At 40.0% G+C, this 24,946-nt stretch overlaps 1 protein-coding gene across 1 annotated transcript in view; it reads left to right on the top strand.

Annotated features, from left to right (window-relative positions):
* The window catches only part of LOC106963989 (guanine nucleotide-binding protein G(o) subunit alpha-like), a 68,777-nt gene that overhangs the window by 17,079 nt on the left and 26,752 nt on the right, over positions 1 to 24,946 (top strand). The window contains exon 3 of the mRNA XM_015059194.1: positions 7,421 to 7,562. Coding sequence (XP_014914680.1) covers positions 7,421 to 7,562 — 142 coding nt within the window. The remainder of the gene's footprint in view (positions 1 to 7,420; positions 7,563 to 24,946) is intronic.

Raw genomic sequence — 24,946 nt, 5'->3', positions numbered from 1 at the left:
AAATGCAGGAATGTATAATAGTTGACCTGATGTCTGCCATCTTGTTGACAATTTACCATCACTGATCTTACCTCTTGCCTTGAATGTTGCAAGTATTGTTTTTGCTGTATTTGAGTGTTATTCAGATTGTTTGGGACTGTCGACAATATTGGTAAATATTGAATGAAAATATCAGTTGCCATATATGCTCATTTTCATCATTTCTCCTTTTTTGCCATCACTCTTTTCTTTTACCATTTTGGACAACATCATTAGTGTCCGAGGTAAGACTCTGTCCAACTGGCTGAATATTACATTCACATAAAAAAAATGCAAGTTCACACTTGGTATAAACTAGTCAACAATTCATTATAGTGCAACCAGATCCATGTTTTTATTTCTCTGATTAAATCAGCAATAAGGCAAATTAATAAAGGCTTTATTAAATGTTCTTAGTTTTTTGTAACAAATTAAAAGTGTAATTTTAGAAATAATTCCTCCCCTTGCCGTTTTTTCAGTCAGTCTCAGCTCTTAACCACCAACCCAGTTTATTTTAGATTAAAGTGTTTTTTGTCTGAAGTGTCCTCAAGCTCAACTACTCTGACTCTTCATCCCACTGTTAAATCTAGATCTGGAGCAATCAGATATGTTAGTAATGAGGTGCTTTATCAAACAGATATTTTTGCTCCACAGCAGGTGCTCCCGACCTTTGAAGTCCCCCGCTTACCTCTGCAGCTGAGCAGGCTCACGTATGCCTGCCCCACCATCTGAAGCCAGTTTTATTATTCCTATGTAAAGTTCTCTTTCCAGACCAGGCGGTCACCTTGATGAGTCACCAGGCTGGTTGCAGCCTGGAGTTAAAGGTTAACTCAAGTTTCACTGTGAAACAGATCAACCGAAACAATAAAGTTTGTGATCATGAGTGAAGCAGTGGTGTAGGACGATTGTATTATGAAAGAGCGAAAGTGCAAGTGTTGTGTGATGCAAGGTCTGTGTGAATTTCCCTTTGGTCTGTGTGTGTCTGCAAGTTCCATTAACCAGAAAAGGACGCCAGGAAAGAAATGATTGGGTAGCAAAACCAAACTCCCTGCTGTGTGGGACAAGAGAGAGCAACCGGGTCCAAATGGACTGAGAACATTCGGCTCAGATGGTCCCAGTCGACAACTTGCTCCTAGCCACTCCCACCCATTTCCTGAAAGACAGAAAGATGGTTCGTCACAGTGTGAAGAGAGAGAACAACCTTAAACTTCCTCATAAACTAAAACTTGATAGAAGTCCACCTCCTCAAATTTCCTTCTGAGAACTTGTGAACTTTATGTGAATGATCTCATTTCCTGTCTGAGATTGTTGAAGACTCTCACAGCCTAAGTGGCATTTTCTAACTCGTGTCTGAACTGCAGTTTGTGTGCAAACCATAAAACAATATCTGAAGCATTCAACACCAAAACTCTGTTCAATCCACAATCTGAACATGTAGAGAGAATGGACAAACTGCAGACCTACCGAGACATGAAGGTCCACCTGCACCGACAGGCTGGGTAAGAAAGCAGGCCAAAGGTCTGCAGCAATTCAAGAGGAAGTCGTCTTTAGTTTCTTTTATTAGGCACATTTTTTGGATATGAAGGCATAGCTGACAGGTTTCAATATCAGTCTTCCGTCGGAGGTGTCAGACTCAGGAAGAAGTGCAGCATCTGTCGACGGGACTGTTAGTAGAAAAAAGAGACTTGTTGAAGGAACTACTTACATTTTTCTTGTAGTTTGACACGAGGAACGTAGGCAATAATGGAAAACAGGAAGGAAGTTGCTTTGGTTAGATGAGGCAACAACTGAAGTTTTCACATCAACCTGAACACACCCTGCCTTCGGTGATGCATGCTGCTGGCATCAACAGGACCTTTTCTTTAACAGGAAAAGATGAGCAGTGAAGGGATTTGCAATGAATGCATTGCATAAATATACATTTTCAAAACTATTCGTTCCATTTTGCTCCCACTTCACAATCGAATGCAACTCATATAATTTACTACTTTCTGTTTTATTATGATCAGATTTCCATGGATAACTTCATTAAAGCTCTTTGAAGGTGTACTTTGAACCAGGAACTTGAACTGGACAGCAAGCTGGTGTAGGAAAGGCTTGAACAGGAAGACGCTGTGGTTTTCCTGTCTTCACATTTTACACCCTTCAGATCACAGATATGCAGAGCACTAACATCTACTAAGTAATTTCTAAAACCAGTTGTAGACCTGCTGATACATGTCTCAGGAAGGCAGACGGTTAGATGTTTCTGGAGCTAAACAACCATAGATGGGGACACAAACGCACGTGTGCATGTGTGTGTGTGTGTGTGTGTGTGCAGGATGTTGCTGCTTGACCTGAAGGTGAGAAAACGAGAATGGAGCCAAATGACAGCAGCTGATGCTTGTGCTGCTGTTTGAGTGGGTTAGTCAGTGTGGAGGTGGGGGCTATAAACAGACCTCTTCCTTCTGATTAGCGGCATCTTATTTCATGCTTTTTTTTAAGCTCCTTATCACACATCACATCTTACACCAACTCTTTATTTCACTCTTTGCACCTGCACTAACATTCCCCTCAGCAAACACACACACCTGGTTGTTGCGCAAGTAAATCGGACCTTGCAGCGTTGACAGCCATCGGTCAGCGTGCACTTTGTCATGACCAAGGGCGCTGTCGACGTACAGCTTGGAGATAAAGGAACCAATCACGGGTTTTTGTGCAAGTGTGCGTGTCTGTGTGTGTGTGTGTGTGTGTGTGTGTGTGTGTGCATGCATGTTTGTCAGGACAAACAGTGCCAAGCTAGCAGGGTCTGAGATAAAGACCTAATTGCACAGGGTGGTGTGTGAGCTCTGTGTTTGTGTGTGTTCACTTGAGTAGGTGTGAAGATAAAAATATGAGTGTGGAGGATAATGAGAGGCGGAGAGCAGAGAGCTTCATGCACTTTGTCTTTTCATGTCTCTTTGGGTCTATTACTCCATATTTACATACATCTGTACAGTTTCACTCAGAAGAATGACCAGATAATATACTGAAAGTAAAAACACCTGTCAAGTCCTCCTACAAACAGGGTTTCCCTCAGTGTATCATGAGCCTGACAGGCCACCAGGCTTTACTTGCCCTCCCCACCAGGACAAGTGTTGTTTGGTGTTTCTTTTTCTCCAGTACCAATGAGCGGATTAAGCCAGATTTACAGCCGATGCATCAAGCTGGATGTGAGGGCTGTGCACCAATTGCCCATTGACCTGACACACTTATTATTTCCAAATTATGATGCCTGCTTTTTCAACGTTTGTGACTTTTAACATTTCTTAACACAATAAACACGGGGGCCGCTGGTGGACTGCCCTGGCTCCCCTGACCCTGTGCTTAGCAGGGTCAAAGGGCAGCAGGTTGTCTGGGGGAAACCCAGTGTAAATATTGAAATATTTAGTCTGTGTGTTTGTAAGATGGGCCTCATCTTTGGACCACAGTTTCCACAGTAAAGCAGAGATTTCAGAAACAGCCATACTGGTCATTTCAACCCTTCTGTCTCATTGAAGTCCAATTAGGGGCAACACATGTCAAAAACTTACTTTCTAGCTCCTCATATTTGCAGTGGACCCCTGCCTATCCGTGGTTCAGTGTTCATTTATTTTTCTGCTGAGTGTAACTAAAAATATTCACCTATTTGTGGATGTTTTTGTAGAGGATATCTGAAATATTCAAAATAAGATAAATCTTTGGAAACTGGAATGCTTAGTTAAAATGCTACCTGACAGGCTATTGGCAAAGCAGCCAGTCCAGCAGGGCGTTTGTTTCTCCGAAGTTTAAAGATCATTTTAAAGAAGTTCACTTCAGTCAGACTGACTAATCTGCGCAAGCAAAGAAAAACAATATGGCTTTCAATAGGCAGTTTTAGGAACTTATTTTCCAACAGGACCAAAACAATCGAGCCAGATTGGCATCAAAAACCTGACATGCTTTATTAATAATTTTGCTTTACTTTCCTCCTAATTTTGCTGTGTTAAACTGTTGGATAATTTACATTATTTATTTATTTAAAAGTGATCATGGATCACTGACTGGCAGTTTCCATTCAGCCAAACACCTGCGATTCAGCCTCCAAAACGGCAGCCGAGTAATAATATCATGGAATAATGTAGTGAGTAAATTACCCATATGTCTGTCTCTCCATCCATCTGCCGGACTCAGTGTGAAGCTAAACTATGTTTCAGGTCACCGTCCAGATTGTGCCAAATTACAAACAATTACACACACACCCACACACACACACACACACACACACACACAGGCCAGTCCCTTTGCTGACAGAAGGGCGCTGAGAGTGGGTAATGAGAAAAAGGTCCTTGTGCATGAAAGCTCACGTCAGCATGCCAGCTTGAAACACACACACACACACACACACACACACTCTGACATTAAGCAGGTCAGTAACACCTTCATTAATATTAATATTAAATCATTGTTCAGCTCTTTTTCACCTGTTGTGACGTGGCTGTTTTCTGAGATAATCAGAGTTGCATAATTTACAGTTTTTTGACTTCGAGTCTTGAAGACCCCTTGATTGTACCGACACTGTGAAAGATGCCTTTCATTGTTTGGTGTCTGATGAATCTTAATCAGATTCTTCATGATAAAGCAATTATTGAAGTAATCGTCAACTAATTTAGTGTACAGACTCCAAAAAATTGCTGAGAGAATTTTGGCTGTAATTAAGCCAAAATTCTACAAAAAATACATGCATTATGCATTTAAGATGACAAAACAATATTTGTTTGTAAATATTTTCTACCCAGAACTCCTCAGATTTCAGTTTTAGCTTCATCTTTAAGAAAATTAATTAGTAATCCAAAAACTCAGCTCTGCTCTGCAGAAAGGTTTGAGCATGTGAGAAGTATTTTATAGCTGCAGATGCATCCTTTTCTACAAATGGTCAAGCGTTCACTAATTAATGCTGTTACTGCATTTCAGGTAATAAATTATATATTTTTTTTATTTAAAAAGGGAAATGAAACATTTGTTGCATCTTTTAATGCATTTCTAACACATATTAAAAAGGCTTAAATGAAAAATCTGAAGACTGTGCCAATTAAAATAATCACTGGTTGCAATGCTACTTACAGATATTCATTTCTGCATCCCCAATGATCTCCAGCGGGTATGGAGATTATTTGCCCTGTTTGGGTTCATCGTTCTGTTCGTGACCCAGTTTGGGTCGAACCTCAGCTGGCAGATAATTCGCTTTACGTTTTGTCTGGAAAACGCAAAATGAGAACACATCACCAGCCTACCACCACCATGCTTTGCAGTTGAGTATTTGTCATCCTTGAACGTTAAGATGACTCAATCGTATATTTTATCAACAGCACAATGTTTTTATTTTAAAGTTTTGTTGGCTTCATCTGACACCAGAGTCTCTCTTGGCATTTTCAGCTTAACATACCATTACCTCTGAGACTGCAGCATCCAATTAGGAGTTTGTCCTTGTTTCACCTCCCAGCTGCAAGGGAAGATGGGAGGCGAAGTTTCAGATTAAGTGGCTGGTTGGCAAGTCATTAAGACATGGGGAGACATGAGTGGGAAGACTAAAAATTGAGTAGGAGCACCTAGGGAGACGGAGAGACGCTGTTATCATGGCGCCTTTTAATCATGCATGCACTCTGAGGTTTTACGTGTAATTCTGCTAGTGGAGGCAGCTGTGAACATGTAGGAGAAAACTACAGAGGAACAGAGCTGGTGGTCTGAAGCTGTGATGTAATTGTGAGGGAGGGATGTCTGATTGATCTGAAACACTATACTGCCAGAGGACAGCTCTGGGACAATGCTAACCCCGTTACTGCTCACTGCATGCATGATGCTTCTGCAGAGGAAACCCTTTCATACCCTGAGAAGGAAACTGAAGATTCATCTGTTACTGTGTAATATCATCTCTGCTGCCTGGATAAAGAGCTACTGGCATCAGACTGTCTTCAGTCAGAGGCCTCTTCAGATTCACTGCAGAACAGACTGCTTTTGGATATTATTCCAGCCCACAGTGTTGCCATCCACAACGACTACAGATGCATGGATAATATGAGTTATGACACTTCATTTCCTTTTGGGATATATAATGTATTTTTAATTCAAATGAACAAATTCTGTTTTTTAGGTTTTTATTTGTGTCATTTTATACTCTACTTTCTGTTGGACTGCCCATAAAATTCCAATAAAATCTAATTTTGTGGCATCTATTATAGCAAAACGTGAACAATCTGAAGGGACTATTCATTTGTAAACATGGTGGTTGTGCTCACAGCTTGATTGCAGAAAGAGCCTCCCGGCCTTTAAACTTTTAACGGTTGCCATGGTTACCTGCAGTGATCATGTTGTTTTAGGATTAGCCAGTATGTTGTCAGCGTACTACAGCTGTTTATCACAGCCTGATGAAATACGTTATGCTACCAAATTGGCATTAGTGACCCATTACTGACCCAGAGGTGTTGCATTCAGATGAGTTATGATAAATGTCCCAAACTTCAGTCGCTGTACATTACTTACAAGGAATATTAAAGCAGTTTTACTTACTATACAGACAGCTTTCAATGAGGTATGTGTTGTCTAAAACTGTAAATCTTCAGTAAAATAAAACATGTTTAGAGTGCAAAGGACAAATGAGTAGTAACTTTTTTTAAAGGACAAATGAAGATGAAGCAGGTAGCTATCTGAAACTAAAAGTGTATCAAGCTGAACGGAGGCTGTGTGATGTACAGAGATGCTGAACCAAAATAAAACCTCTGACATCTGCAGACAACACAAACCTGTGACGGGTGAACTGAGGTGATCGCTGTTTGATCAAGTCGTACACTGGTTAGCTTCCATTGGCTAGGTTAGCTACCTGCTGATTTCTGCAGGAATAAAATGTCAATTCAAGATTGGGACAATTCATAGTGGTCCAAATGGAGACCAACCCAGTCAGTTTGATAGAGATGGAGAAATGCATCTGGTTGACTCTTCCTTACGTCCTCATGTGTGGGGACGCTGTCCCTCTTAATTGCCTCATAGCGTTCATCCAACCTGCTTCTGTCTCTTTGCATCTGGGGGGGAGCTTCCTGGTGACCTGTGTTTTGTTCTCTGCTGCCCATCTCTCCATCATCGCTCGCTGTGTTTGACTTTGTTTGATCGTCTGTCTGCCTGGCTAACCGGGCCGCTGTTCTGTCCGTGTGCTCACTGCAGTGAAAAACATCATGGCATTTGAAACAGCAGGACGCACTGTGTGTCTAAATGTCAGCTAAGCCCACTGGTAATAAACCCTCCCTTATGTCCCAGTGTCTGTGTTTTTCTTTGTCTTTTTGTTATAGTCTTCCACCAATTTATCTCTCTTCTAAAAGGAAAAAAAAACCTTATCCCAAAATAAAAACTGACTTTCTCGTGTGTTTCTGTCCAGGATCATCCATGAGGACGGTTTTTCTGGTGATGATGTAAAGCAGTACAAGCCTGTCGTTTACAGCAACACCATCCAATCTCTGGCTGCCATCGTCCGCGCCATGGATACGCTGGGCCTGGAGTACGGAGACAAAGAGCGCAAGGTCAGAAAAATGCTTTGCAAAATATATACACCACTTCCCAAATGAAATGAGTTGAACTGCAAACTCAAATGCTTCACAGTCACAACCAATCCAGTTTATTTATATTCATTTAAGCAACAAGACAGTCAACATGCTTTATATCATAAAAATATCACACAGTATCAACTGTGAAACAAGCAATAAGCTTTACATTTTGTCAAATATCATCATTAAACTCATCTACAGGTGAAATATGTTGATCCATGTTTCACAAATCAAAGGCAAACAGGTGGGTTTTTAGCTTTTATTGAAAAGGAGTTCAGTGTTTCAGCTGTTTTTGCAGTTTTCTGGAAGTTTGTTCCAGACGTGTGGTCCATAGAAGCTGAATGCTGCTTCTCCGTGTTTGGTTCTGGTTCTGGGGATACAGAACCTGAACCAGAAGACCTGAGAGGTCTGAAAGGTTGATATAGCAACAGCAGAACTTTAATTTTTTTTTTTTTTTACTGCTAAGCCGTTTATAAACTAACATCAGTATTTTAAAGTCTATTCTCTCAGTGAAGGACTGCAGAACTGGGTGATGCGCTCCATCCTCCTGGTTTTAGTCAGAACGCCAGCAGCAGCGTTCTGGATCAGCTGCAGCTGGAGGGCTGATGTTTCAGGCAGACCTGTGAAGATGCTGTTGCAGTAATAAATGCATCTAAAGATAAATGCATTGGATGAGTTTCTGTAGATCTTGCTGGCACATTATTTCTCTAATCCTAAAAATGTTCTTCAGGTGATAGAAGGCCGACTTTGTAATTGTCTTTATGTGGCTCTGAAGGTCGAGGTCAGAGTTCATCACTACACCACCACTATTTCAGTTTGATCTCTAGTTTCTGTAATAACTGGAGCTGTGCTGACTCTAGATTTTTCCTCTTTGGGTCTAAAGATTAAAATCTTCAGTTTTGTTTCTGTTCGGCTGGATAAAGTTTTGGATTTAGGATGAATTTGACCCACTAAGCTTTGCCTCCGGTTCCTGACACAGAAACACACTTCCTGTCTTTCATCCACCTTGAGTCCAGCTCTTGTAACGGACTCGCGTATCAGAGCACCACACTCCTCTACGCCCGCTTCTCTTCGACCTCTTATTACGTCTCTGCAGATTTTAATGGTTGCTTTGTAATTATCTCCGTCATGGTCGGTGTTGGAGAACACTACAACTAATGCACGTATTAACTCTTCCTTGAATGTAACGACTTGGTCATCAACTGGTGCTGGAGGGGTTTGTTAATGTTAAACCTCCATAAAACTGCAGGGATGAAGCGGCAACATTAATGATCAATCAGAAAACGGGACAGAGATCACATGACTCAAGCTGCTCAGCAGGGTCAGGTAAATGCTTACTCCACATCTTACACATGCAGTTTATAGAGTATTAATCCCTTTGTGAGGTGGCCCATGCTTTCTTTCCTGCTCTTTGTCTGTATAGCAGCAAATTATTGGTTATTGGAGCCATTTCTTGTGATATTTGACGTATATCTCCCAGATTTAAAGGCTAATTAAAAAGGCTGCCAGCCAACTCTGTCATGCAGAATTCCATCTTGTCAGGCTACGTTAGTCCTGCTTCTGCCTTTGCTAAATCCCCACAGCAGGCAAGTTCAATATGTAATACGCTAATTGGGGATTATGCATCTAATCCAAAGAATAACACCAGTTCTGTCTGAATTTGGAGCAATGGGGTAAAGGTTAATTAACAACGCAGGGACAAACCGTGACATAGCGCTTAGTTATATCCAACATCTAATCTGTGTTTTGCTGCGACTTTGGTGCTAAAACATCCATCAACAATCTGTAAAATCTAAGGTTATAGAAAATAAAGTTTGAGTTTGCTCCATTTAAATGGCCATTGCTCAACTTTGTGGGAAAGTTTTCACACAGGCTGTTTAACAGAAAACGTCTGTTGAACAGCCTGTTAAGCAAATTTATCTTTCAGTTTTGATTTTGACTTCAAACACACAAAACAGTATTTGAAGCACCAGCATAAGGCAAACGAATAAAGGAAAATCATTCTTTTATTTGGGAGCAATCTGGATTCAGAGACAGATTTGCATCATGTATTCAGTTCTCATTTTTTTATTATTTGTAAATTTATCTAAATTTAATCCCAAAATGATTCATATGATTTTGTTCATCTAAGAAGTTTGTGTTTGATTGCAGAAGAGACACAAATCAAATATGAAGCTATCTAAAAGGAGCATCAACAAGAAAAAAACAGTTTTTATCCACATTTTATTAAAAATGGCATGTTGAAAAATACACGCTTCTTAACTGAAAGCTCCATCTTCGAGGCTGTAAGGTCTCCATGCCATTACCATAATCTGTAGTTCCCTTCACAGATTATCTATTAGCCTCAAGTCAGGACTCTGAAGAGTGGAGTTGGTCAAATCTAAAGATGAGTTTGAATCTTATACCAGCCAGAGGTGTGAATCATTTTGAACAGCTCCATAAAACCTGCAGTGAGCTACTGACACTGAACTGAAATGAGTCAAAAACATTTCAAAACAACAACTGAATGTTTGTTCCTCAGTTCATTTACAGTCACTGCCAGATCGTTGTCCTGAGTTCCTGTTCTGCTGTCTGCCACAACTCTCTGAATAGTTTTTTTTTTTTTTTTCATTTTTGCACAATAAATCATTAATCTGCTGATTGCACGTTGCTGTCATGGTAGGTTCTGCATTTGGGTTCTCCTTCTGCAGCTACGTTTCACACAATGAACACTGTGCTGATGGCTTTAACCTCTTTCAAAGGCACAGAATATTTTTACTCACAGCCAAACTATTGATGTTCTCTGCTGAGATGAAATAACAATAGGCCTATTGATTAAGATAATATATCCGTGTGTGTATTGGAGTGTTTAGTACACATCGGCATTGCATTTCCTGTTAGAGGTGACGGCATCAGCTTTAAACCTAATGGACTGATGCTGCTGCTGCTGCTGTGTGTGGGTAGGTGTGTGTGTGCGCGTGTGTGTGTGTGTGGCGCCGCATTATGTTGTTAAATCCTGACATTTGAAAATATTGGATTGTAAACTGCAGAGAAATACTCTAAACAGTTAAAAGAATCGACCTCTGACTAAGGAAGACGGTTACTTTGATTTTTGTTGCGTCATTTCATTTGGTGAAATAAGTCGGTCCCCGATGTCGAGTATCTGAAGGTGAAGAATATTAAGTTTTCTCCATGGGGCTTCATTTCGTTATTCCCACCGCCTGAGGGCCTTGCTCCTGAAACCTTGAAGGATGCATTCAGACCAGCTGTGTTTAGTCCGCTTCAGTCGAACTCCAGTCGTTCATCCAGAAAGTCTGGTTCATTTGGGGAGGTGTGAATGCTAATCGAACTCTGATGCGGACTAAAAAATAAATTATTTGTTTCATCTGAATGTAGCTTGAGACAACTGGTCGGAGGCCTTTTTCATGCAGAAAGAAAAAACTTTGTCAATCCTCCACAGTCTGAAAATCAAATGCAATCGTGCTGTTTCCATTAAATAAGAGACACAACTCTTATTTAATGGAACATGTAAACAAGTTTGTTCATGCAATACGTCATTAAAACATCATCATCCTCTACCCACTTCCTGTCTTCCTCTTCATCCTTTCTGCCAAAAGTAACGTTCGGCTGCTGATCATATGACTCGCATGATGCGAAAAAGTGTTTTTGTTGCAATTTTGAAAAATAAAAACACACACACAAAAAAGCAAAAAAAACATTTCATCCTAACTTTTTACTGAAAAACTTGTTTTTTTTAATTGACGTGTTTCCATTAAGTCATGGTCAGTGGAAACACGTCTAGAGAAATGCAGAGATCCATGATGTGGTGAAACACATGAGAGGATGAAGGCAGATGATCTAAAAGTAGAAGCGTTTTAGGAGACAGTGGACATTAGACAGACAGAAGGACACAGTGAGCTTTGTGTAAACAACAGTCTGCACCTCACTTCCCCACCAAGGGGCCAGACACACTGATTCCCATAAAGCATCAGGAGTGTGTGTGTGTGTGTGTGTGTGTGTGTGTGTGTGTGTGTGTGTGTGTGTGTGTGTGCATAAACACACCTTTCCTTGTATTAAATGGTCTTTCTTTAGTAGTTTCTCAGGATGGCACTGATTGCTACCTTTGGCAGTCGCTCTCACCTCATCTTCTGTTAGCGCCACACCCACCCACCCCATCTGTTCCCGTGGCCTTCGCTGGTTGCTGTGGCAACCTGGTGTTTTGCCTTGCTCTCAACACATTCCACAAGCTTGTGTCCAAGGGCGGTGTGACACACACACACACACACACGCACACACACGGTGCAGGCTCGCGCAGTGACAGCAGGCCTGAAATAGACTGTGCTGCCACTGCCGTATGAAGCTTTGAGCACTTTTCACTCAGGCCTGAAGATATGAGCCACTTCACAGCATGTGGGAGCATCTCTATCTGTCTGGATGCTCCTGCAGTGACCTGTTCAGTTCAGCTTTGGGTTTTCATTGCTTCTTTTCCACTGATGCAACAAGATTTAGTCACACACTGCAAAAATTCAAAATCTTACCAAATACTGTTTGTCTCACTTCTAGAGCAAATATCTTAGAATATTTAAAAGAAAAGAAAACAAAGTTACAAGTAACTCTTCAGCAATGTATAGGAGCTTGATTAAAGTCAGTAATTCCTTAACATTGATGAAAAAAATCTAAATCTAGTTTCTTTGGCATGGAGAAAATGTCTTAATGATATAATCTTCCAGAGGAACTCTACTTAACTTGAAGTCCTATATCTTGCTGAAAAGTTACTTGTAAGTTAGGTTTTGTCTTATTTCAAGGTTAGTAAGATACTTGTGCTACAAATTAAACCAAGCTACTTGGTAAGACATGCAATGTTTTTGTCTGGTTCACAGCGAGAGGAATGAATGTTTCCATTAGAGGGAAGCTACATGTTTTATTAGCTGGTAGGTTCTGGGTTCAAATCCCAGCTTGACATCTTTCTGGATGAAGTTTCATGTTCTGCCCGTCGATGCTTGAACTGTCTAAAATCTAAAACATGACTTTAGATTTCAGGTGTCTGTATGCATGGCTGTTTGTCCACTCTTTGGTGGACCCACATCTCATGAATACATTGTGATGCTACTAATGTTTGTTGTTTTTTATTAAGAAATATTAACCTTAAAATTATAAAGTCTGCTGCTTGTTGATAGAGAGAGCAAAGCATAAAGTATGTTGGTAACTTTTTATCGGATTACTGATAAAAACATAAACATGATGTTTGTTGATGAGTTTTCAGGTCATATGCTTTTAAAAAGCAGGAAAAACTTAAATTTTTATAGTTTTGAGCTGCTGATCACCAGATCAAGCAGATAATGGGAAAGGTGGTCTAATAAATTTCAACCTTAAGCTGGTTGGTTGGTGTATCTGTCACATGGAGATAATGAGAAAAATGAAATTAATGCTTTAGATACTGTTCTGTCAGATTGTTTAAATGTGTAGAAGCCCCTAAACTGTCCCTGCGGTTTTGACACCATGATGGATTTGCAGATCAATTTTTAAAAATGGCTCCATGAAACCTTCCAACAACAACAGCGTTAAAGCATTGAACCGACTGAGATCAGATCAGCTTTTCCAACACGGTGATGATGCTGCGTTGACAACAAACTACCTCAGGGAGTTTGATCCTCCTCATCAATTATTTATTCCTGCTATCCAGCTAAAAGGTGTCTACAGCTTGATTTTCATACCTGCTAAAATTTCACATTTAGACCAGATGTTGCTCAACTTTGTTGTTTATGGATAACTGAGACATTATTTGGTTTTGTTTACAACCCAAAGATGCTTAGTAAGAGGAGAGAAGTTGAACCGTAGAGAATATTTGGAATCGGATGTGAGACTCATGTAGTTGTACAGTGGACATTTTATTTACTCATTATAGAATAGAAATATTCTTATGTCACACGGTGGGGAACTTCAGGTATAGCATCAGATTTTAGGCATGTAGATTCACACAAAAGATAAAAAGTCATGAAAACAAACAAAATAAATGAGGAATAATGATGTACCATACAGTAAGGACAAAATTATAATGTTAAAATATTAGAAATGTCGACCTCCAATCCAAGGAATGTGGAACTTTAAAAAAATTGCATATACGTCGAAAAGCAATAAACTATTTCCAATATATGAAAAATATAAATTGTGCAATCTTTACTTGTATTAAATGAATGTGCTTTTGTAAATTGGATTTTTTATTAAATCATGGCTGACCTTTCTTCCACCTCTGCAGAGCTTCACTTTATTCTTTTGCTCTGACTTTTCTGAAAGCACCAAGACCTCTTAAGAGTTAGCCTGAAGCCATCCTGTGTCAGCTGTTTAGTGAGTCTCTGCATTACTGATGGGTTAACCTTTAAATCCACTTTCCATATAGGAATTGCTTCAGTGGATTCAGACAAAGCTGGAGAGATGGCAGTATGTGTGTGTCTGCTTGACAGTTCCAGTAAAGATCCGGTTCTTCTATCGCTCAGAAACAGAATAAATAGCACTAAGTTTCACATGTTGCTGCGGAGAAAAAACAACTCCAACAGAGTTTGTTTAGTTCCCCAACGTGACTGCAGTTCGTACTCCATCTAAGAACAAAGTGTAAGATCTGATAAAGGAAATAAAGGATGCAACGTCTTCTGAACTAAAACACAAATACTTTGGAGAAACACTCAGCATCTCTACGGACTCTTGAAGACAGAAACGCTGCACCATAAGGGGAAATGGGATGAACAGACGGACAGGATGAAGCGACGGGACAGAAAACTGACAGAAAGCAGGCCAACCAGCCGGCCTGTTGTTGTGGAAACGGATCCTCATTCTGAAGATTCGTCTGTGTGTCTGGATGAGTTTTAGGTTTTAAAATCCTCTCTGCTCATTGAAAGTACGACTCCCTCCAGGTGAACAACCCAACTTCGGTTCCTAAATATTAATCTACATGTCAACAGTTTAACCAGATACCTTAGTGTCTGAGATTATTTTCTAACTGTTGATGTGTTTCATACAGGTGGCAAACAGACTTTTTTAGGCTTTCTTCTTTAAAGAAACCCTGATGAATCTCTAAGCTTCCCTTTGGGTCACCAACTCTGAACCTTTCTTTGTTCATAAAGAAACTAAAAAAATTGGCCAATGAAACTGTCCAGATGATATGTGACGAGCAGGAATGGCTGACGAGCAAAAGGATTTGACCAAACTGGGAATGCTGGATGCTGGTGAAATCAGAAAGATAAACCTGGTCATTGATGGTGGTTCAAACAGTTTTCACTGAAGGCAAGTGATGAGCGCCACAAAATCTGTAGATCAAAAGACAGAAGAGAAAAAAATCTTACTGCACACTTTAAGACAAATCCAGTTCATATCCAGAGATCTGACAATCTAATCCACTACTGTAGATACAATAATTGATAAAAACCATTTGTTTAAGAAAGCTCAGCCATTGTGGAGGATTGTCTGATGTTAAATTTGTTAAATTTGTCCTTGGAGTTCTGTTAGACCAAAAATCATGAAGTTGTTCCCAGTTCTTGGATAAGTAACCATTTTTTAATTTATTTTATGCCTATTAATAAGCAATTATTGATCAATAATCAAAGGATTAGAAATGTAAATTTCAGGGAATGACAAACTTTCAGATTTTAGCTGTTTTGTTCAAGGTGAGCTGAAAAATGTTTGATACATTTTCCACAACAAATAAAAACGGTTCCTGATGTTAATCAGAGTAGAAATCAACTGGGAGTTTATGTATAACCTTATAGGGTATAGATCATTACACCTGGTGTGTGTGTGTGTGTGTGTGTGTGTGTGTGTGTGTGTGTGTGTGTGTGTGTGTGTGTGTGTGTGTGTGTGTGTGTGACAGATCCTTTCCAACCAGGTTAAGAAGGTCACCATGTGGACTGAGCTTTTTATGCGCTCACACACACTCCCAATTGGATGTTTGAAGCTTGTTTGTGTGTTTTTTGGAGTGTGTGTTGCTGTTTGAAGTCCTGTGCTCTCTTTGATGCCGCCCCCTACTTTCCACCTTTATTTTCAGCATCACCCCATCGTCGGTCTGTCATTCCTGTTTTTTCTTCTTTTCTTTCCTCCTTCATCATGTTTCTCATCTTTTTTTCCTCCTGCTTTGACTTCCTCTTCTGTCTTTTTTCAGCCATTGTCATTTAATGTCTTGTCTTTTGGCAGGTTGGTGCAGCTGAGAGTTATTTCCTCAGATTTCCGACATTCATCTTTTGGACTTTCTATTCTCACAGCTCTGCAGATGGGAGGTGACGGGCTGGAATGAACTGCCTCAGTTTGAAGCCCTGGAGTGATGAGGAGTGATTTACTCAAAGATACACACGTTGTGGATTTTAGAGGATAAAAATAGTGAACAACAGAGCAAGAACAGAGAGCACTTTCGGCATTGTTAGAGTGAGATTGTCAGAAATGAAGCGTATCCTAGCAACAGGGAGGACCGTGATCCTACACCTGAGATCAGGGATGCTGGTTGTATCAGTGTTGTCTTTGTTCCACTATTGCTGCAGCTTAGGGTCTAAAAATGCCAGGTTTTTATTTTTACTGCAGCATTTCTCTGATGAAGCTTTCCCTGCTCAGTTCCACTGTTCCCAGTTCCACTGTTCCCAGTTTCTGTTCCCTCTTCTCCTCTGACTGGTTGGCTCCGCCCCCTCTCTCAGTCCTGCTGCCATGCTCTCTCTGCTCCCTCAGTCCAAAGACTTGTAGGTTTTATGATCTGGACGGCCTGCTGGTGTGAGTGTGTGTGAGTGTGTGTGTGCCAGTCACTGTGATAGCCTGCCAACCAGTACAAACTGGGATGAAATCGAGCATCCTACCAGCTCTGCTGGTAAGCAGCTCAGGAAATAGATGAAAGAAGTAAATTAAAGCAATCATTTGGTTCTCTTTTATTATGCATCTTTTACGTCTTTAAGTCCTCAGAAAACTAAAATTAGATTCTTGGAAACCTGAGGAGCTGATTTTGACAACAACAAAATAAAATACATAATTTCAATGGATGAAAATGTAAACTTTCATCCACCCAGAAACATGCATTTGATGTTCTTAGGCAGGGGGAAGGAAGCTGGACCAGGCAATGTTGACCTCCGTTTCAAACAAATAGTTATCAAAAATTTATATTATGGTTTTTGAATTGTTAATGTGAATCTGTTTGAAACAAACTACCTGCAATTTGGAAACTGAGGTGATAAATGGTTCATAATATTCTAATATTCTCTTAATTTACAAGCTGACAACATTTTTTTGACTGGATAAAGATTTTATTAAAATATTTAGCATATTTTATGTTTCTGCAGCCCTGGTGACTCACATTGTGACATTATGTGTGTATATATGACAGCACTGCTGAATTACTCATTGAGTTGCTCATTTGCATGAAAGTAAAGCAGTGGGATGATTGAAGTGATGCACCTGACAGGATCGTTTCTGCGTCTGGAGCAGAGGTCAGAGTCGCTCTGAGATCCACTCACTCAGCTGCAGCCGCCCGTTTTAATGCTTTCCTTTCTGTTTGTGTGTCGGTGAACCAGCAGTGCATTTAAATAGGAAAGCCTGTCAAAGTGCATAACATCAGGAAGACTCAGAGTGGAGCCTTAAGGGAAGAAAACACACACTCACACCCTCGTACAACCAGTCCAGAAATCGCCTGGTAGCATCTTTCTGACTCGCTCTCTCCATCTCACACACACACAGACACACACAGGTGTAAGTCACAGCCTGACTCCCTCAGCAACCAGACTGGTGCTGCCAGCATCACATGACAGGCACATGGACCCGCCTCACCACGCCGAGCCACAACACCGCACTAAGAACAGAACCATGATTCCTTGCTTCTGTCCTCCACGGTTACCAAGGCTGTCGATCACAGATGCTGGTTTGCAAAACACTTTTGTCTGTGCAATAAAATTTTTAAAATCTAAAAAAAAAAAAAAAAAAAATCACATGCAGAGACAGAAGGAAATGAAATGCAGCTGTAATTGTAGAGCTCCAAAATAAGATCGCATAGAAAAAAAATGTTGTTTTTTTTTTTAACCTGACTTACAAGCATCAGATGTGCACTAGAAACGTCTCTGGTTTATTTTGAATTTTCCATGTCACCGTGTCTTATCATAGTCATATATTTAAATTCACATTAATTGTGTATATTTATATGATGCATCCCAATAATCAAACGAGTCCAGTTTAGTTTCAGTCATAATCCCAGTCAGACAGTTCATTTAGTTCCTTCCAGCTCCTCCCATTCACAGCTCAGAATCTGAAGCCCTGCAGAGAAAAATGCTAATAAAGTTTTTTTTTCCTGCTGATTTTTGGTCACTTGAAGAACAAATCGTAAATTTCCTGGCATTCATTCTTTTGTGACTTTGTAATTCATTCAATTTTCATGCTTCTCAGTTTCCGACCCATAAAACACCAGCAGCAGAGACGTCAGCAACAACTGACTGATGGGAACAAACGCTGATAAAAAGACGTGGCCACAATACTAACTGACTCAACAGTCACTGCTTTTGGGCTGTTTGTGGTCACTTTTTTATGTTTTGTTTTTTTATGTTTAATGGAAAACATTTTTGTACATGTCACTTGGTAATACGTCTGCATGTGGGGGCGGTGGGACCCAGTTCCTTTTGGAAAGCAGAAGTTTTTGACCTTTTCAAAATAGGAGCCTTGGGTTTTATGATGGCCACTCTAAGAAAGAAGGGTGAATGTAAAAAACCAGATGGATCTTCAGGTTCTATTTAACCAGTGTGTGACCATGAGTTTTAGCCAGAGGAGAAGATGACATTTTTTGTGGTTTTGTACTTTTCTCCCATGCATTTATGAGGCCTTTGTTTGCTAAATACATAATTTGCTATATTTCCAATGTGTTCAACCATCCTATCTAATAAACATTAAGCTAAAGTTTATAGCAGAATGAGCTGTTGGTATTTGCAGAGAAAATTTAGTAAATTTTTCATGATCACAACCAACATTTTAAACTTTACTGCCAACCCCCCAAAATGCTTAAGTTCATGGAGAGCGGTGAGAAAGCTGGTGTGATGAAAGTCACAAACATGCCTGTGATCAGTCATGAAGCTGCTTCCATTTATGAGTCTAACAGAGGAGGTTTTCTGAAAGGTGCATGCAGACATCAGGGATTTGGTTCTCAGGTGCTCAGAGGCAGGAAGACAACACAAACTTCAGTCTCACGAGAGAAGGAAGAGGGAGCAACAGAGACATGAATTATTCTCCCTGAGGTGGAAAAATGATGAAAGAAGGGATGGAGAGAAGAAAAGACCAAGGAGCTGGTCTTCTGGGGTTAGTGCGCTGACACACAATGCTTCACCGCTACGTCCCTGTGAGCGTTTGGAGAGAGAGGATCAGGCTAAGAGAGCCTGAATTCCTGTTTCCTTCCCTCTGCTAAACAGCAGAATATCATCACTTTCTGCTTTGCTTTAAATGGCAAATAAAGCATGATGCTGTTTCCCAATGTGTGCACACTTAAGGTGCAGCGACACAAAATCCCAGCCTTAAACCGTTTGCATTAAGTTAAGCTTCATTCCCTGCAGACATCCATGTAGAAAAAAAATAGAACATGACCAAAGCAGCAGGATTAAGTTTATCTGTTGCTGCCTTGGAGCTGCTTGCTAATAATTAGTCAATTCTGTTCACAAGGTCTTCCTAACGCTGCTGGAATACAAATGGAAACTATTTGTAGCGTTCATTGTGGACTGATATTCCTGCATTGTTGTTGCTGTCAACCAGCCACTGGTGGAGCTAATTAGGCCGGGCTAAAAATAGTCACCTACCTTTAAGATGCATGCAGAATTTTCATCATGTGAAGCCTACAGTGAGTAAAGCTTTCACGGGATTCACTGGTGTTTCATGTAGCCATGGTGGTAAAATGACCAGACTGGTGGTTCCACCAGAACAACTTTCACCACTGCTACACGTCTGAATGTCTGTGCCAAGATGGCTTGAATCTCAAAGATTACAAAAACCTTTTATGAGGGACATTTCCATTGCATCTGACAAATTCTCAATGGCTTTTTAATCTGAGGACCTGTCGGTCCCTAACCTGGTAGAAACCAGCCCATTGTCCCTTGATTGGTTGGCTGCCTATATGTCTTAGCAAGCAGTTGAACAGATGTGGCTTATAGTGAGTGCAGATGTGCTATCTAGTTCCATACCTTAGATATCTTCCAAATGGACTTTAAAGCGTTTTATTGTTGCAGTTTAATGAAAGGTCTTGTCTTCCTCAAACGTTGTAGATCGTCCTTTGGTTTCCACATGCAACGCTCTGATAATCATCCCCTTGTTTACATGTTGGTGATCTAACAGCTGCAGATGTGAAACAGCCCACAGGAGTAACTGATGTACTGATTCTAAAATTCAGCCATTTAACCAGTTCTTCTTGGTTCTTTGTGTGTAAAAATGACTTTGATGCTCAACTCACTCGGACTGTTCACCTGCATAGTAATATAGCCAACATTTCTCAGCTGCGTTGTGTAACAACTTACATTTTCATCATGTCAGAAGTATTAGTTTTATGATTGTCAAAAAAACATTTCTACAATTAAACGGTACAGCCAACTGAAAAAATACTTTTAAAGTAGGGATGTAAACAATGTAAGTTGATTAATTGTTTATTAGATTAAAATTTGTTGCAGTTGATCAACTAATAACGTCCACTCAGTCCGTTTAGTGTTGTAGCGTGGCCACCTCTGGTCATCCTTAAGTGGAGCCAGTTGATACAGAAATAAAGATGACGGGCCCATTCCAGTACAGAAAAGAGAAGTGGTTAGAAATGGTTTGTTCAGTTAATATTTAATACAGCTGACACAAAATAATGTTGAAATGTTATTGTTTTTTCTTTCTGTACCACGTTATGTAAAGACGGTAGTCCCTCTTGATACCAGAGAAAACTTTGGTTTTTAAGAAAATGTCTGCTTATCAATTAATCGATAAGATTAATCAACTTTAGATCAAATCATTAACTGATAACTTGCGTCCACCGAATCATTTTTTGAAGTGTGATTTAGTGACGTGGCCTCTCTGTAAGTCTAGAGGTGTCGGTTATTTATCCTCCTCTTCCAACCCGGATGTGACCCCTGGAGGAACCTTCAAACAAACCACATCAGTTTTCCGGCGGCTCCTGCCAGCGGGATGTCAGATGAGCCCTGATAAATGCTCAATGGTAACTCTAGTGTTCCTCTGGGCATGCTTTCAAGACAAACTACTGACAGGGAGTTTTCATAACAAGCCCCCCAACGCCAATCTGCAGCCATGCCAGGCTGCGCATTCCCCATAACTGAGGATAGGAATTCCTCCAGCTGCCAGCGCAGCGAGTGAAACTATTGAGTATTTGAACATTTACTGTCACATCTATGTTGTCTTTACAGTTTCAGACCCTTTCAGTGGAAGTCCTGTGTGTATTGAACCTCTGTCATGTAAATCCTTCATGCTGTTCAGACTCAATTATATCAACCTCAAAATAGAAACGGAGATAATTAAAGTGTCTCGGTCTGCTGTATCTAGAACTGGGCCTCTTAAAGGTCCATTCTGCTTTTCCAGTCTGGACAGTGGCATTCTGGGAAATGTCTGTTTAAAATATGTTTGGATGAGTGTTGTCAGGGGTTACGTTTGGCCCTCATCCTGTGTGTGTGCAGCATGATTGCAGAGAGAAAAACCCTTTAATTTCCTGAGCTCCCATTTCTATTTCTTCTCTTGCTGTAATTTTGTTGCTGGGCTATATAAACATTTCCTTGAACTCTCTCTGTGTGTCACACACACACACACAAACACACACACACATACACATACACACACACACACACTCAGGCAGATCCCTGGGATTGTTTTATGTATCTGTGGGCCTCGTAGAGAGAAACTCAGACGTTTGAATCTGTATTGGTGCCAGTCTCCAGCTGTCACCGGGCGGAGAGGCGGGTTGCACCCCGACATGTTGACAGTCCATCACAGCAGAAGGCTGGAGTGGTAAAGACATTACTGGCTGTAAAATACTGAACTAAAAAACAAATAAACCTGTGACTGACAAAATAATATCTCCATTAAAAATTTTTAAATATTTTTATTGTTTTTATTTGAAATGTACTGCTCTTCATACAACTGAAGCTAAGCAGAAAAAGGAAATTATGTAGATCATTTATTGATGGGACGTGATTAGAAACTGGGGAGTCATTGGCTTGTGATTAATTTGACTTAATCACATTTTTATCAAATAGGAGTTTTTCACACAAAATAATTATTTTTAATTCAAATAAATTAGTTTGACAACTAAATCTATAAAGATGCTTCATGCTGTGGTTCATCCAGATTCAGTCACATTCAAACTGCAGCTCGATTCGTCATATTCTCCAGAATGATTTAACTACGTTGGGTCAAAAAAAACCTCCAAATGACTAAACCTTACAGAGGGTTTGTGCCGTGTAGTTCTATATTCAGAACCGCTCCACCTTCTTTCCGCTGCAGAACTCTTTCTGGCCTGTGATACTGCGGTTCTGCTGTCCCCTGCCTGCTTATTTTAATCCCAATAACAGTTTAAGATCTTTGAATTTATTTCCTTCTCATATTTCTACTGACCTGAAAAAAGTAAAAATTGGTTGATTGAATGGATTCTGGCGCCGTGACACATCTGGATCAGGATGGCCACGCCCTCAGAGCGATCAAACACTTTTTCTGTTTTAATTAATCAACATGACCACGTTAAAGTATCAGCCCTAAAATAATAGTAATTTATGGAGTAGATCATATCCATGGCTGCATTTCAACACTTTGCAGGAAACCAGAAAAAACAAACTGAAAAATAAGTTTTTTTATTCATATTACTAGTACACTGGATGGTTTTTTTTCTTTCTAGTACCACAAATTGTCTTTTTATTTTTGTGTCCATCAGTGCTGACTCACTACCTAAACTGGGAATACTAACAGTCCTGCACTTAGAATGAGTCACCTCAGGCAGAATTATCCAATCATCTCTGCAGCTCCTCCCCATGTAAACAACAATACCTTTTCACAACAAAAACATCGTCTGTGGATGAGTCCGTCACATCATCTGACTTATTATTTTGATTATGCTGATGTGCTTCACCGATCCTCCCTGAAGGTTGAGCGGTTCAGGGCGGCCTGTCCGGTCAGGTCAGAGCAGCCCGATCGTCTCAGATTAACGGTGGACGAGATGATGGGCGGTGATGTCAGAACCGTTAAAAACCATCGAGTTGTTTCCATGAGAACGACTCCGGCGCTTTTGTTCTGCAGAGTTCTGTATTAAACGTCAGACTTCACGTAAAAACTATAACATCTGCAGACGACGTGCGAGTCCAGCTGCACACAGTTTACCTCGCACTCATGCACACAAGCAGCAACACGGTCAGCGCTGCTATTTCTGCTGCACAGATGGAGAGCAGCAAAGAATATCGGTCCGAGAAAAAGAGGAAAAAAACGAAGCGACGATGAAGAAACAGAGTAACAAATACCAGCATGAGCTGCATTTAATAGATGCATAAACTCTATTTCGTCCAACAGAGAAGCTCTTTGTGTTTCTTTCCTGGGAGGGAAAGGAGTTAATGAAATTAAAGGGGAGTTGTACTTTCTCTTATTGCTCTGTTATTTTTGTTTGTCTTGTCCTTTTACTGCATACCGGACGTCTGCATCACATGTACATCATTTAGATTAAACACAGAATCAGCTGACTAACAGTAACATTCCTGCTTAAAATGGAGAGACTTTTTGGGTTCAGATTCTATTGAACCCAAAGCCCAGTGGTCAAAAAGAGCTTTGACTGGTTGTTTCTGAACGACTGCAAGGAGACTTTATTGAGAGTCTGTCGCGCTGCAGCTTTTAGTTTCCTCGTCTTTATAAATAAGGTTGTCTAGAATGTAATAATATTAAAGATAATTAGGCTGGCAAGGAGTTTAGAAAGTCCAGAGACCATCAGAGTGCCAGACGGCATAAATATGTCTTTATCATCATAAAACATTTACAGCTTGTTTACACAATAATAGTCAGATTGAATTGAACATCCACATAAAACTATAGCAGCATGAAAATTACAGCAGCAGCTTGGAGGGTTGAGCTAACCTGTGAGCTGATGTGATAAAGTTTTCACACCTCCATGTTGGGTCGGGATGGACCGACACGCTGCAGCTCATAATGTTACATAGCTTTTAAGTTCAGCCCCTTTTACTCCTGTACCACTAAATAAAATCCAGTGTGACTTATAAAAATCAGATAATTAGTTAAGTCATTTAAAAATACTTTGTTTATCCCAAAGGGAAATGAAATGTTGTCTATGAAACTAATCGTGACATTTTGTCATCATACGAGAGCAGACCTAAACAATTTACCAAATTTAAAGTCGGCATCGACAGATATGTTGATGTTACAAACATTAAGTTTACCACCAGGTCTGGTTCAGTAAATGTAAATAAAAATATTTCTCAGCTGTTTTCTTTAAGTTTCTGAAAGAATAAACAAACGCTTCTTTCTTTTTTTTATACTTCAGCTGACTTTTATCAGCTCTGAAAGCAGAGAGTCGAGGTCCGAAATTATCTCTATGAAAACCAACAAACTGCTGGAATCTGACCAGCCACATGACTTTAATACGGTTTTATAGCGACATGTGAATCATTTGTGTCTTGAGTGAAGAGATTTTGGGTGTTAATTGGGCATTTGAAAAAGAAATAGTTTGTTTTAGTCCCTGTCAGTGGTTCTCCCGGCTGTTTGCCGTGTAATTGGAGAGATTACACGGCAATCTCTCCAGAAATTGGAGAGATTGCCGTTCAGCGACCTCTGGAGCTGCTAGACGTCTGAAGAGAGCGCGAACATCATTAATGTTGGGACAGAAAACACTGCGACTTCCTGCAATTCCTAACTAAACAGCAACTTATAAAGGTTAGCTTTCAATCCTTTCAGAGGAAATTAGAAATGTTGATACATGAGAATATTTACCTAATTCCTTACGACTTGATTTACTGGCGTCTGTTGCAGTTCAGCTCAGAAATCTTTGTCTTTAACAATCTAAATTATTGTTATTAAATTATACAGCAGGAGAAAGCAAACAATCCTGTAACATCAGCATCAAAGTGACAGCTCACAGCTTCACAAGCTCAATCAAACATGTAAAAACAGCTTTAATTTGTTCAGTCAGCGTAATTAAGAGTATAAAAGCCAATGAAAAATTAATAATCAAAAACTGAAGCTGACAAAAATAATAAGTTCACTACTTTGGTGTAAAAATGTAAAAATAAACTGCAGCAAACTTTCTTTCAAATGATTCATAAAGGTCAATTAGTTTTTCTAAATATGTAAAATAAATAAATAAAGCATGACATCCTCAGAGCAGAAAGCATAGAACTAGACTGAATAGATCTGCCCTGGTG

Source organism: Poecilia latipinna, unplaced genomic scaffold (assembly GCF_001443285.1).
Source record: "Poecilia latipinna isolate Pla-1442-1.1 unplaced genomic scaffold, P_latipinna-1.0 Scaffold1611, whole genome shotgun sequence".
Lineage (NCBI taxonomy): Eukaryota > Metazoa > Chordata > Actinopteri > Cyprinodontiformes > Poeciliidae > Poecilia > Poecilia latipinna.
This window is presented reverse-complemented; position numbering and strand designations above follow the sequence as displayed.